Source organism: Harpegnathos saltator, unplaced genomic scaffold (assembly GCF_003227715.2).
Source record: "Harpegnathos saltator strain DR-91 unplaced genomic scaffold, Hsal_v8.6 scaffold433, whole genome shotgun sequence".
Classification (NCBI taxonomy): Eukaryota; Metazoa; Arthropoda; class Insecta; order Hymenoptera; family Formicidae; genus Harpegnathos; species Harpegnathos saltator.
The window spans coordinates 455,001-469,434 of NW_020230243.1; the positions used below are offsets into that span (position 1 = coordinate 455,001).

Sequence of the window (14,434 nt, forward strand, 5' to 3'; positions counted from 1 at the left end):
TTTGGCGAGAAATCGATACAGCGTTCGATAGTCGAGTATTAACCGGGGCGATTATAAATATAGACTATATTGAACCTTTTCGATTTCTCCAAGATGCGAAGAATATCTTACTCGAGCATGTGCGAGCGTTATGAAGAAACAAAGTAGCGTAAAAGTGAACACTGTGTTCAACGGTGAATTTGTGGCGGGTGATAAACGCGCGAACAAGAGCATCAATACGAGGAACTTTGGACTTCTTCCCACATCCGATTTAGACAATTGGTTCGTGATGTGTGTTATCGAACCCATCTTAGCGTTGGAAGAATTCCAGGAAAGAGATAGCAGATGGGCATACTCTCGTGCATACTCGATCTGACCGTTAACGTTAACAAGTACAAATCGATGTGTGCGGGATGCCGTATCGAATTACCGCGCAAAATAAAAATGAAGCGGACTGTAATCAACGTGCAATCTATGGACAATGCACGTTTCGCGTGGGCGGTGGTTGCAGCGTTATGTCCAGCTGACAAACACGCAAATCGTCAATCTTCGTACCCACACTATACATCGATATTGAATATGCACGACATTGAATTTCCAATGCGCATAAACCAAATTAAAAAGTTTGAACGGTTGAACGATATTTCGATTAACATTCATAGTATGGAGAAAAGATATGACAACGCAGCAAAGAAAGAAGAAAACGTGGTCGTGCCCATACGTCTCACGGAACAGAAAATGGAGAAACATGTCAACCTGCTGCATATCCCAAATCCGCAAGCATGTGACAACACTGGACACTTCGCGTGGATCAAGAATTTGTCCCGACTCGTCAGCTCAAAGCTGAGCAAAAAGGAACACAAAAAACATATTTGCGACCGGTAATTATACGCTAAGAACGCAATGTATAATGAATAATGTGACGTATACCTAAAACAAATCATGTTTTTCCAGATGTTATTTTCCAGATGCATTACTTCAGCTCGAGCGAGAAGTTTGAGAGCCACACAGTCGACTGTCAAAAAATGAATGACTGCACAATCATCTTGCCAAATGATGATAACAAATGGCTTAGCTTCACCAACTACTGCAGGAAGGAGTGGGTCCTGTTTGTAGTTTACGCCGACTTGGAATGCACCCTGGAGAAGACACCGAGAGAAGAACAAACAAGTTCGTATGCGTATCAATGTCATAGCGTATTTAGTATAGTGTATTACGTGCGATGTTCCTGCGACGAATCGTTATCCGCGTATTGATGCTGTCGCGATCCGGATTGCATCTCGTGGTTCGTCAAGGAACTCGAAGAACTGGCACATCGCGTAAAGGGTATTTTGTCCTCAAATATCCTTGTGAAAACTTTGTCGAAAGAACAGTGGGAGACATTTCGGAACGCTTCGCTGTGTCATGTATGCGAGAAATTATTCACAAAGGACGATACACGCGTGCGCGATCATTGTCACCTAACTGAACGGTACAGAGGTCCCGCACATTCCAATTGCAATCTAAATTACCAAGACAATTATTGTATTCCTGTGGTCTTTCACAATTTATCCGGTTATGATTCACACTTCATCATAAAAGATATAGCAACCGCGTTCGAAGGTTCAATCACTGTACTACCGATAACCAAAGAGAAATATATTTCGTTTACAAAGACTATAGAAAACATGACGGATAGTAGGAATAAATGGATAAATTGTATGCAATTGCGGTTCATCGATTCGTACAAATTTCTAAGTACTAGTTTCGATAAATTGGCGTCTTTTCTCGACAAAGACAAATTAAAAATTGTTCAGCCTGAATTTTCAAATTTGTCCGACAAGGATTTTGATTTATTGACGCGAAAGAGTATCTTTCCGTACGAATATCTTGATTGCGTGGACAAGCTGCATGATCAGTGTTTAACACCGCGCAAGTCATTTTACACTTCGTTGACGGGTGACACGGTATCCGAGAGCAATTACGCGCACGCCGCGAACATCTGGCATCGATTCTCTATTCAAACCTTGGGCGAATATAGCAACTTGTATCTGAAGACTGATGTCTTATTACTGGCCGATATTTTTGAAAATTTCCGCAATAGTTGTATCAAAAGTTACGGGTAAGATCCCGCGTATTATTACACTTTGCCTGGTGTTACGTGGGATGCTATGTTGAAGCATACAGGCGTTAATTTCAAATTGCTCACTGATTTCAACATGGTCATATTCATCGAGCGCGGTATTCGCGGCGGTCTCAGTCAATGTTCCAGTAGATACGCAAAGGCCAATAACAAGTACAGTCTTACAATGCAGTCTTACGATCCACTGCAGCCATCATCATACTTGATGTACTTCGATTTAAATAATTTGTATGGTTGGGCAATGTGTCAACTGTTGCCATACGTCGAATTTCGATGGGTTGATGATGTATCGAATTTCGACATATCATCAATCGCGCTACATTCACCCATAGGCTACATTCTGGAGGTCGACTTGGAGTATCCGCAACATCTGCACGACGCGCACACTGACCTGCCGTTTTGTCCGACGCGGAGCAAACCTCCGAACAAAAGGCAGGACAAGCTTCTCGCAACCTTATGCAATAAGTAGCGTTATGTGATTCATTATCGTAACTTGCAGTAGTGCACGCGTCACTGTCTTCGTATTGGAAAGATACACTGCGTACTCAAATTTGCTCAATCCCCATGGCTCCGCAATTATATCAAACTTAACACGCAGTTTAGAACACACGCGACAAACGATTTCGTGAAAAATTTGTACGAATTGATGAACAACGCGGTATTCGGCAAAACCATGGAAAACTTTCGCAATTACGTAGACGTAAAACTGTTAACAAAATAGGACGGACGATACTGTGCTGAGACAATGATCGCGAGACCAAATTTTCATAGCAGAAATGCCTTTTCGGAAAATTTAATCGCCATTGAGCTGCGTAAACTCGAGGTGAAATTCAACAAGCCGATCTATGTGAGTATGTGTATCCTTGACATATCCAAGACCTGCTTGTACGAATTTCATCACGAGTACATGTCTCCCCTGTATCAGAACAGATGTAAAATAACGTACACCGATACTGACAGTTTAATGTACCATATCCAATATGATGATATTTTCGAGCACATGAAACGCGATATTTCTAAATTTGATACGAATGATTATCCCGCTGATAACGCGTATGGTATACCACTTGCCAACAAGAAGGTACCGGGTTTGATGAAAGATGAAAATAACGGAGCGATTATGACGGAATTCGTCGGACTCAGAGCAAAGATGTACGCGCTAAAGGTAGACAGTAAAAAGGATACGAAGAAGGCGAAAAGTGTCAAGACCAACGTCGTAGCGCGAACTATAACGTTTGATGATTATATGCAGTGTCTGAGGGACGAGGTCGAAAAGCGACGCCGTCAGTCATGCATACGATCAAAAATGCACAAAGTCTAGACCGCGTCCGAACTGAACACTGCTCTGAGTCCGTATGATGACAAGCGGTACCAGACTCAACAGACACTTTACTATGAGGACATTACAGGATAATGTTGTAAACTAAAAAAAGCGACCATTGTACATATACATATATACTCAAACGCAAAAAACCCGGTATACTAAAAATTTGGGAAAAAATTACAAAATTTCAAATGATCATAACATGGTAAATAATGAAGATACAAATATGCGCAGAAATGCAAAATAAAGCTTGAAACGTCTTCTTTAAGAATATCTGAATGGCAATTATGCTCGGCCATTTTTTTCAAAATGGCGGATGATAAAGTGAGAGGATGCAAAATTGATAATCAAAGGTCCGTGTTTGCGATGGTGCATCAGGTATCGCAGCGTAATGGGACCAAATGCACATGAAAGTATAGAGTGTTATCTTTAAAATGCTACTTTACCGAGCTCGATGTGATCATTTTTCACTGAGTTGTTCCAAATTTTGCTAAAAATGCGGTTTTCTTGTTAAATTTGCATAATTCAGTGAATAAGTATCGCATCAAGCTCTATAACAAAGTATTTTAGAGAAAACATTCTATACTTTTAGATACTTTTCGTCTCATTGAGCTGCGACACTTACTTTGCTCCATGCGCCGTCGCACGCTCGAACCTTTTTTTAGCAACTTTTCATGTTCTCCTTTTTATCACCCGCCATTTTGAAAAAATATCGTTGCGCACAATTTCGATAGATCTTTCGAAAAGTACGGTTTCAAAGCTTTCAAACCGTTTTTGAAATTTGCTGCTAGGATATTTAGGTGTCGAGATATTCAATTTCGAATTTGCAACAAATGTCGATTCAGCGAGGCTTAAGGGGCTAAGAGGCTCTGCGGTTCGTTTGGCTCTTTCATAATTTCAATAGCCGCGTTCATGTTTCTCTATATAATAATTTACATAACCAGCACAATATATTCAATGATTTGCATTTATTACTTTGAAAACCAGGGAAATGAAAGTAAAATTCAATTTAGGTTCTTAGTTTTGCGTAATCGATATTACGTAATAAAGATGAATTGCGTTTTAAGATACCGCTGTCATTAGCTCAAATTATGGTTGTAAGTCTTCCCAATATAAACCGCATGGAGTTTTACTGGTAGGAAAAGTCCCATTGTATGTAGTGTGTGTGTGTGTGTTTGTATACCACAAGGATAAGGACCCCGTGGTTCGTCAGCTCCACAGTATTTCAAGATTTTACACCCTCCTTGTGGTGTGTGTGTGTGTGTGTGTGTGTGTGTGTGTGTGTGCGTGCGTGGATGCGCGTGTGCGTGTGCGTGTGCGTGTGCGTGTGCGTGCGTGCGTGCGTGTGTGTGTGTGTGTGTGTGTGTGTGTGTGCGTGTGTGGTGTTACAGCAGAGATAAGGACCCCGCAGTTCGTCACTCCTGCAGTAATTAATGACTCCAAACCCTCTCTGCTGTGTGTGTGGTGTGTGTGTACTAATAGTGGGTATGACTGCCTCGTGCGCGTATTACCTCATTCATACGATCAGGCATACTCCTTATTAGTCTTTTAATTTCATCCTGCGTAACTGTATTCCATTCGTTTTCGAGAATTATTCGCAGTTCCCGCAGTGACTGAGGAACAGGTACGTGATTTCGTACTTTCCTGCCGAGGTTGTCCATAAGTGTTCGATTGGATTTAAATCTGGACTATTTGCTGGCCAATCGAGTCGATTTATGCCAACTTCATCGAAGAAATCAAGCACTCTTCTCGCAGTGTGTGGTCGAGCATTGTCTTGCATAAACAAGAAGTTCTCTCCGATGAAGGGTGCGTACGGAACAACATACGGAATGAGTATGTCTTCCACGTATACATCTGCGTTCATATTCTTGTCAAAAAAGTGCAGATCTGTATGAGCATTAGCTGAAATTCCTGCCCAAATCATTACAGAGCCTTCATTGTAGCTATGCCTTTCACTTACCGTACAGTCTGCAAATCGTTCTCCACCGCGACGATAAACTCGTTCTCGTCCATCTGGAGAATAGACACAAAAACGAGATTCATCGCTAAAGAGTACTTTGCTCCAGTCTGCGTAAGTCCAGTCTCTATGCTCAACTGCAAAATTGAGTCGAGCTACGCGATGGTGACATTTAAGCAAAGGTACAGCTGCTGACCTGCGCGAAAGCAAATTTTGTTCCTTTAGTCTTCTCCGAACGGTGTTAACGGATACATTAATGTTGCGGACATCCCTTAAATTGTTTCTAATTTGAACAGATGTTCGATGTCTGTCTCTTAACGAATTTGAAGTAATAAATCGGTCATCATTGTGATTGGTACATCGAGGACGTCCCGAATCAGGCCTTCTATGGAAAGAATTGGTTTGTAAGTACCTGGCATAGGCACGTTGCACAGTTGACACTGACAAATCAAGTGCCTGAGCAACGTACCTTCGACTTCTGCCATCTTCAATTAAAGCAATAACTTGAGCAGCCTTTTCAGGATTTATCGTCGCCATAATCGACGCAATAATTTCGATGCGAAACAATCAATTATGGTTTAAATTGATGAAGTTGCACGAAGCAACGCGCCTCGAAAGGAAAAGATCACGGAAAAAGAAAAGTCGCACGAGGCAGCGCTTATCGGAGTGGACACGTTCGGAAAAGGAAAATTGTTTGTCTTTGTTTATTGTCTTGGCACATACATTTAAGAAAAATCCAGTCAAGCCAGACGTTAAAGCCCGGCGCACCGACAGAATCTCAGTCAAGCCAGAACGTAAGCCCGGCGTACTGACAAACTCGTCCAACGTACAAGAGATAGTGCCACTATCGGCGGTGGACCGTACGAAGGCCAAAAGCTGTACGAAGGCAATCTCTGATCGTCTCCGCGGGCACTCTTATATGCCCTGGGCAGCTCGAACTCGCGTGCGAGCCGAGGGGCTCGCGCGCGCGACAACCCAGATCGCCGCGTCGCGGCGGCTCCGTGGACTAGGAGCGCCAGGGAATTTCGACGTTCAGGTGGCGTCCAGCGACTCGGCATCCCGCGCGCCGGGTCACCGCGAACTCAGGCGCGATCCTGAACAGCATATTCAAGCTGTGTACCATAATGGCCAATCGTACGGAGAAGGTAGAGAGCTAGGGACAGCTTCGCGAACTAAAGTGTATACCACAGTGATCATGCGTAACTGAAGGGTAAAGAATGATAACTTTTGATAAAAATTAAATTTCCAATTCGCAAAATTGTGTAAATTATTGTATATAGAATAATGAACGCGGCTATTGAAATTATGAAAGAGCCAAACGAACCGCAGAGCCTCTTAGCCCCTTAAGCCTCGCTGAATCGACATTTGTTGCAAATTCGAAATTGAATATCTCGACACCTAAATATCCTAGCAGCAAATTTCAAAAACGGTTTGAAAGCTTTGAAACCGTACTTTTCGAAAGATCTATCGAAATTGTGCGCAACGATATTTTTTCAAAATGGCGGGTGATAAAAAGGAGAACATGAAAAGTTGCTAAAAAAAGGTTCGAGCGTGCGACGGCGCATGGAGCAAAGTAAGTGTCGCAGCTCAATGAGACGAAAAGTATCTAAAAGTATAGAATGTTTTCTCTAAAATACTTTGTTATAGAGCTTGATGCGATACTTATTCACTGAATTATGCAAATTTAACAAGAAAACCGCATTTTTAGCAAAATTTGGAACAACTCAGTGAAAAATGATCACATCGAGCTCGGTAAAGTAGCATTTTAAAGATAACACTCTATACTTTCATGTGTATTTGGTCCCATTACGCTGCGATACCTGATGCACACCATGCACCATCGCAAACACGGACCTTTGATTATCAATTTTGCATCCTCTCACTTTATCATCCGCCATTTTGAAAAAAATGGCCGAGCATAATTGCCATTCAGATATTCTTAAAGAGGACGTTTCAAGCTTTATTTTGCATTTCTGCGCATATTTGTATCTTCATTATTTACCATGTTATGATCATTTGAAATTTTGTAATTTTTTCCCAAATTTTTAGTGTACCGGGTTTTTTGCCTTTGTGTGTATTTGTTTATTTGTAAGAAATATTGTTAACTATAATTAAAAAAATAAGTTATTACAAGCTGTTTATAATAGGATATTGTAATAACAAAAATGTTTATAATAAAGAACTGGTTACAATACATTTTTTTTGTATATCCAAGAGTTGTGCGAATCTTCAAATCCCAACCATTTCACTAAAACCTTGTCGCCGCTTTTTCGCAACACCTTTTCCACGAGATAAACGTCAGGATTAGCAGCGCGATGCAGTTCGTATTCGTAAATTCCTCCGGCAATAGACTTTCCGCGAGAATCCTCAAGCAGATAGGTCGCTGGATTGGTCGTCTGTACTTTGATAATCTTAAACACTTCGGTGGTCTAGTGCGGAGTGTAACCTTTCTCGAAGATAGTTTTGAATTTGCTCACGCATACCGAGTCACTCACTTAGAATCTCGCAGGCGCTGCGATCTTTACGTTGTTTACGTTATAGACTGTGTGTAGGAGATTATCGGCGGTCTTGAGTGTAACATCGGCAGGATACATACCGATAGTTCGAAACTTTCGCGTGTTGTACTTGGCAACAAGACATGGTAGCGAGTCGATCCATTTGTATGCTCCAACGTAAATAGTTTCCACATATCGTTCTTTAACATACGATTGAATTGTTCCACAACAGATGCCTTCATTACCGAATACATAGAATAATGATTCATACCATATTTTTTAAGGAGTTTTTGCAGATCCTCATTATAAAATTCTTTTCCCTGGTCCGTTTGCAAATTTTTCGGACATCTTCCAGAGTCTTGAAATATCCTGACGAATATCTCGACTACTTCTTTACCGCTCTTGCTCTTCATCGATACAGCCCACACATATTTGCTCAGCATATCGATAACAGTGAGTATATAGTGATAATTGTCGTTGAATCTCGAATAAGGACGCATCTCTACCAGGTCAGCTTGCCATAGATCATTGTATCCATGCACTATGACGCGTCTACGGGAAAAATATCTTCTTGCTGGAACGTGCAACTCCTCCACCAACCGCTGCTTTTCGTTACCGATGAGCTGCTTCCTTGAATTTTTCATCTTTTCATCAAATTTTGATGATTGCTTCACCATTGCAGCTCGTGATGATTCTTTTCGTCTTATGTCGATGCTACGAGGGCGGTCCGATAAGTACTTAGCCTCACCGCCCGATGGCGCCACTACCGCAAGAGAAATTTACTATCGTGTAGTACATTCTCGTAGACGGCTACTGTCGAAATTTCAGCCGAATCGGACTCGTAGTTTTGTTTTGACCGCGTGTGGAAGCGGGCGTGTCCGCGGATTTTAGAAAAATGGAAAAAGAGCAATATCGGTCGGTGATTCGATTCTTGTTTTTGGAAGGGAAATCGCGCAGCGAAATCAAAGAGCGCTTGGATGCTGTGTACGGTGACTCTTCTCCTTCGATGGCGACCGTCAAAAATTGGTTTAACGAGTTTCAACGTGGTCGCACGTCGGTTTTTGATGAGCCACGCCCAGGTGCCCCGAAAACGGCTACCACGGAGGATAACATGACAAAAATCCACGATCTCATATTGGCAGACCGCCGATTGAAGGTGCGCGAGATAGCTGAGACAGTAGGCATCTCAAAAGACCGCGTGGGTCATATCCTGCATGAAATTTTGGGCATGAGAAAGCTGTCGGCGCGATGGGTGCCGCGTTTGCTCACTCCGGACAACAAGCGCAACCGTGAGACCACTTCAGAGCAGTGTTTGACGCTGTTTAAGCGCAATCCGAAGGAGTTTCTGCGTCGTTTCGTGACCGTCGACGAAACATGGATCCACTGGTACACACCAGAGACCAAGGAACAGTCGAAACAGTGGACTTCACCCGGCGAACGTGCTCCGAAGAAGGCGAAGACTGTCCTATCGGCCGGAAAGGTGATGGCCACCGTTTTCTGGGATTCACAAGATGTGATCTACATCGACTACCTGAAGAAGGGCAAAACGGTCACAGGGCTGTACTATGCCGAATTATTGAGTCGATTCGACGCCGAATTGCAGAAAAAACGGCCCCATTTGGCGAAGAAAAAAGTGCTCTTCCACCATGACAACGCACCGGCTCACACCTCCGCCCTCGCCACGGTCAAATTGGTCGAATTGGGCTACGAACTGCTGCCCCATCCACCGTATTCTCCAGATTTGGCCCCGTGCGACTTCTTTTTGTTTCCAAACTTGAAAAAGTCACTCGCCGGGCAGAAATTTGAGTCGAATGAGGAGGTCATCGCCGCCACGGAGGCCTACTTTGCAGACCTTGAGAAAACGTATTTTTCAGACGAGTTAAAGAAGTTGGAGCATCGCTGGGTCAAATGTATCGAGCTAAAAGGAGACTATGTTGAGAAATAAATCGCCACTTTTCCAAAATTTTCGTTTTTCTTTTGTAGGCTAAGTACTTATCGGACCACCCTCGTATATGTCAATTTAACTATAATATTCTACTTTTATATTTTCCTTGATTGCTTTATCTCTGAACGTGTCCAGTCTAAAATTCGTTCTATGTTCTCATGAATGTTATTTATGCTCTGTAGGTTTTTCTTCCAGTAGTCCTCCAGCCAATCCGTCAATTTTTAACATTCTCATCTACATACTGCTTCTTCTCAACATTACTCTCATGCAGTAGAAGTTTTACAGCATTTATATTCTCATCAATATACTGCTTCTTCTCAACATTACTTTCATGCAGCAGAAGTTTTACAGACTTTATACTCTCATCCACATAATTTTTGTGTGCAGCGTCACTGAAGGCTTCCGGCCGCGGTACATTATGTATCGCGTGCAGTGTTGCATCAAAACATTTGCCATCAAAACCTTTACTATTGGCGGTTAGATAAAGGGCATTTTCATGTACGTATCATTTGGTTGCAACGTTGTTCAAACGATTTCTCACACCTGCAACACATTCTTCCACGTATCGTTTGGTTGCAACGTCACTGTCGGCTTCAGGTTGTGCTACATGTTTTATCTTGCGCGATTTTGCATCAAAAACTTTGGCAGCGTTTAAACAAAGGGCATTTTCATGTATGTAATTTTTAACGTGTTCATTCCATTGATGCGCTTCGATCAGAGAACCATTGCTCTCTGGCAACACTTCAAACTTATGCATCGACATTTCGGAGCAAGTTGTACCGACTGACTGACTCGTGTCAGTACCACGCTGATTAATTTATAATAAGACCAGCTTCGCGGAGCTTCGATAATCGATAAAATTTCGTTGTCATGAGCGTTGTTGCCAGCTTGGCGCGAAGCTTCAAGCAATCGCAGATGATCCACCAGCTTGTTGGAATCATCTCAATGCACGTAATCGATATTGCTGTTATTTAAGGTCATCATAGCTTACGATACGTATAAACCTTTTCCTGCAACTTTATTGCTCGACACATGTGATACTAGGGGAGCGATTATATGTTTATATTTGTGTCCCTTGTTACCGAGTATAGGATTTTGCGGGAGGTACCCGCGTCTGTGAGTATCCGTCGCCAATAGTATACTTTTGTATTTTTGCATATCAGCTTCGGTGTACACGGAATCGTCGGGGATTCTTTTGAATATTAGCTCGTAAAGACTGGGTGTTCCAATGTATCCTGTTTCGCCTATGATTATATTATTGTCTCTGTCCACATCGATACATTTATCATCGAGTATCGCTCCATCGTTACTGAGACGTACGCCGTAAACATAATCTATTGCGTTATCTTTTTCACTATTTAACACAGCTCCCATTTATTTTTGACTCAACGGACCAAAATAATCATGTAAAGTTTATTGTCCTTCGAATGTTCGCAACTGACATCTAACGAATGTCACTAGCGGTTCATCGGAGGTTTCGTAAACATTCTCATCATTATCAATGGGTAGATCAGTGAAAATTCATGTGACATTCCATGTAGTTGCTCATATTGTAGAGCTCCCGTCGATGTAGGAACTATCGGAGCATCGTTCAATAGTTTCCGTTTCGACGGAGTCAATGCGACTGGGGAAAGTTTTGCCTTACGCTTTATCTTTTTTTCGGGTTTTAATATTAGACTTTCTGTTTCGACGCTTGTACTCAGCAATGGTGTCTCAGTTTTAACATCAAAGTTTCCACATTAGCGTTACTTCCCACGATTTGTTTAAGAAGTTCAATAATAGGTTTAAAATGTCTCTCCAATGCGGCATTTTCCACCATTCTACCGGTTTTCAAAGCGCAATACTTCTTGCGGATCGATTCGCTCGTTTTCGCAATCTCTTTCGCTACCTTTTCACGATCCTCGATCTTCACGCTACTATTCATCATTGATATGGTTGTCTCGTGGACATTGAAGATGTTACCACGTTGAGGTTACAACGACGATTAAGCATCTCACAGCATTGCAAAGTCATTAAATCCTTTCCTGTATCGTCTGTTGATCATTGAGCTGTCCTTATCAATCATTGTGAAACCATATTTATGCTGCCAACATTTGCGACACAATGCACTGAAATTCTCATATGATATGTCGGTGTTCACATGATCGTTGTACACATGTTTCAAGTTGGTACTATCCTGTTTAAAAAGAATCAGAAGATTTGCATTGTCCCATATAAGATGCTTGGATATTTTTGCGTACGTCTGACAGAGATAGAAATAGTCAACGTTCGAATGACGACCCAAGGCAAAGTATTCTCTTATCGTATCTTGCTTGTCACATGCCACGTCATCAAAGATAAAAATGGAATTTGTTAGCACTTCGGTCGTTGGAATCACATCGCTGTTATTGGAGAATGTAAAGTATCCCATTTCATCTATCGGTGTCAGCAAATTTTCCAAGTATCGATATTTAGGTTGTTGCAACAATTTCGAGTACACATACAAATTCTCGAAACGTAAACCGTGCGGACTTTCCAACAAGCTGATGAGAACTTTCGTCTTGCCGCAATTCGAGGGACAGCATATGATGCCGCGTATGGTGTTCGGAAGCATGATTCCATACCTGCGCGCCTCTTGCTCGAGCATTGATTGCATTCTATTGTCGAAATTTATCACACGTATCGACGTCGGTTGCTTCACGAACCTCATGTTTCCTCCGCAAGTCACAAAATTGATTCTGTTAACGGATCGTTGCGATTGAACTATATATAGACGCGTCGATCTTGGAAACGCTCAGTTTAGGAAATGTTGCTTCTTCTGACAGATACTCGTGATATGCGAGAGCTCACCTCCGAACAGTTGAAATATATACCAAAGATTGTTTTGTTACGCGAATTTGCAACGTATATTGACGATTTATGGGACAGACTCCCTGAACATATAAGAGTCGATCCAGATTCAGCAGTATCGTCGGTAATCAGGTTCAACAGTATCGTCGGTATTTGAAACATTACAATCGTCCGTGGCAGTGAACGCATATCGACGGTCCGGCACCGCTGATCAGAGACTGTAGTGAATGCCATCGACAAAAGTCAAAGTCAGCAGCGATTTGTTGAATTGTGCGATAAATGCGCTTCCTATCGAACTATAACATTCGTACATTGCATGTACGACGGCGACGATAATAAACGCAATCTATGAAATGCTTGTGGTGAATTAAGTGGAACAGGAGAAACAAGCTGGAAATATACCTTTTACGAGACACGCGATTAACAGTACAAAATCCCTCGTTCGAAAGAAACTCAGCGCGTTGAACATTGAATTTTTGAAATCTCTGGGATTCATCATACGAAACGATTAAGAAAGATGATTGACATTTTGAACATTGGAAGTGAACCGGTCTTTGACGATCGCATCGTCAAGATTGAGACACATACGTACAATCCATACGCTAACACAACGTTTAGATATAGCGACGAAATACGAATACCCATACAGCAGCAGGATTTATACATATTGCCATGCGAGAGTTATCTCTATGTTGAGGGAAAGGTGACGAAACAAGTTGCAGTTGATGGTGAGACTGTAACATTGGGATATAATTGTGTTACATTTATGTTTAATGAGATCCGTTATGAACTAGATGGTGTGGAGATTGATCGTAACAGAAACGTGGGAATAACTTCCAAAAACTATGTATCGCTATCTTCAGACAAAAATATTATGAAAAATGCCGCGTGGGAGACGATTGGCATTATTTCGCCGGACGGGTACTTTAACTTTTGCGTACCACTCAGCGTGTTGCTAGGATCCTATGAAGACTACAAGCATATAGTGATTAATCTGCGTCATGAATTGATTCTATTACAATCGCGTAGCGATAACAACAGTCTACTACGATCTTCAGCGCTGGATCCTAAGATTGAGCTATTCAAGGTACAGTGGTGAATGCCTCACGTAACCTTGAACGATATTAATAAACTTTCCCTGCTGAAAACTTTGGAGAACGGACGATACTTGTATATGAGCCCGACATAGTGCGCAAACTCAACTAACATCAGAAAGTATGTACGAGAAAAGAATAATATATGGAAAAGTATGTACGAGAAAAGAATAATACATGAAAAAGTATGTACGAGAAAAGAATAATACACGAAACAAAGTGCTATAAACGGCATTTCTCTCCCGGACGTGTCGAAGAATGTTCCACCATGGTTGTGCCGACGTTTGTGAACTTGCAAGTATTCATGGTTGGAAAGAGGTTTATTATAAAAGAAGCAGCGATACTGAAGAACGGAACTATTCTTTCGCACTATGTCTTCACGTCCATTCACAGTCCAATGCCATGGCATCTGCTCACAAAATCAGACAAATCGAGAGCCTACTGGTTAACGGCTAATCATCATGGATTACGATGTGAAGATGGAACCGTCAAATATTGTAGAATTAAACATCTGATTACTGCAGCTGTGGCGGGTGATATGTATAGCGAGCTTGAAGATGATGCATTTCAATTTGTGTACGTGAAGGGGCATGAGAAACGAGAATGGTTGTTACACCTTCTGGATGATAATGTGAGAAGCAGCGTGATCATTAAGACCATGGACACCGATTACGATGATATGCCTTCTC

At 41.9% G+C, this 14,434-nt stretch overlaps 2 protein-coding genes across 3 annotated transcripts in view; one reads left to right on the forward strand and one right to left on the reverse strand.

Moving 5' to 3' along the window:
* LOC105188891 (serine protease gd) overlaps nucleotides 1-14,434 on the reverse strand; it is a 111,791-nt gene that overhangs the window by 54,305 nt on the left and 43,052 nt on the right. The window lies entirely within an intron of this gene.
* Nucleotides 297-869, forward strand: LOC109504640 (uncharacterized). The gene has a single exon (XM_019845205.2). It carries the CDS (start codon nucleotides 325-327, stop codon nucleotides 862-864), a length of 540 nt encoding a protein of 179 aa, XP_019700764.2. The 5' UTR covers nucleotides 297-324; the 3' UTR covers nucleotides 865-869.

Excerpts from the sequence above, each read along its gene's own strand:
- LOC109504640 (XM_019845205.2), top strand. The coding sequence starts at position 325 with ATGGGCATACTCTCGTGCATACTCGATCTGACCGTTAACGTTAACAAG.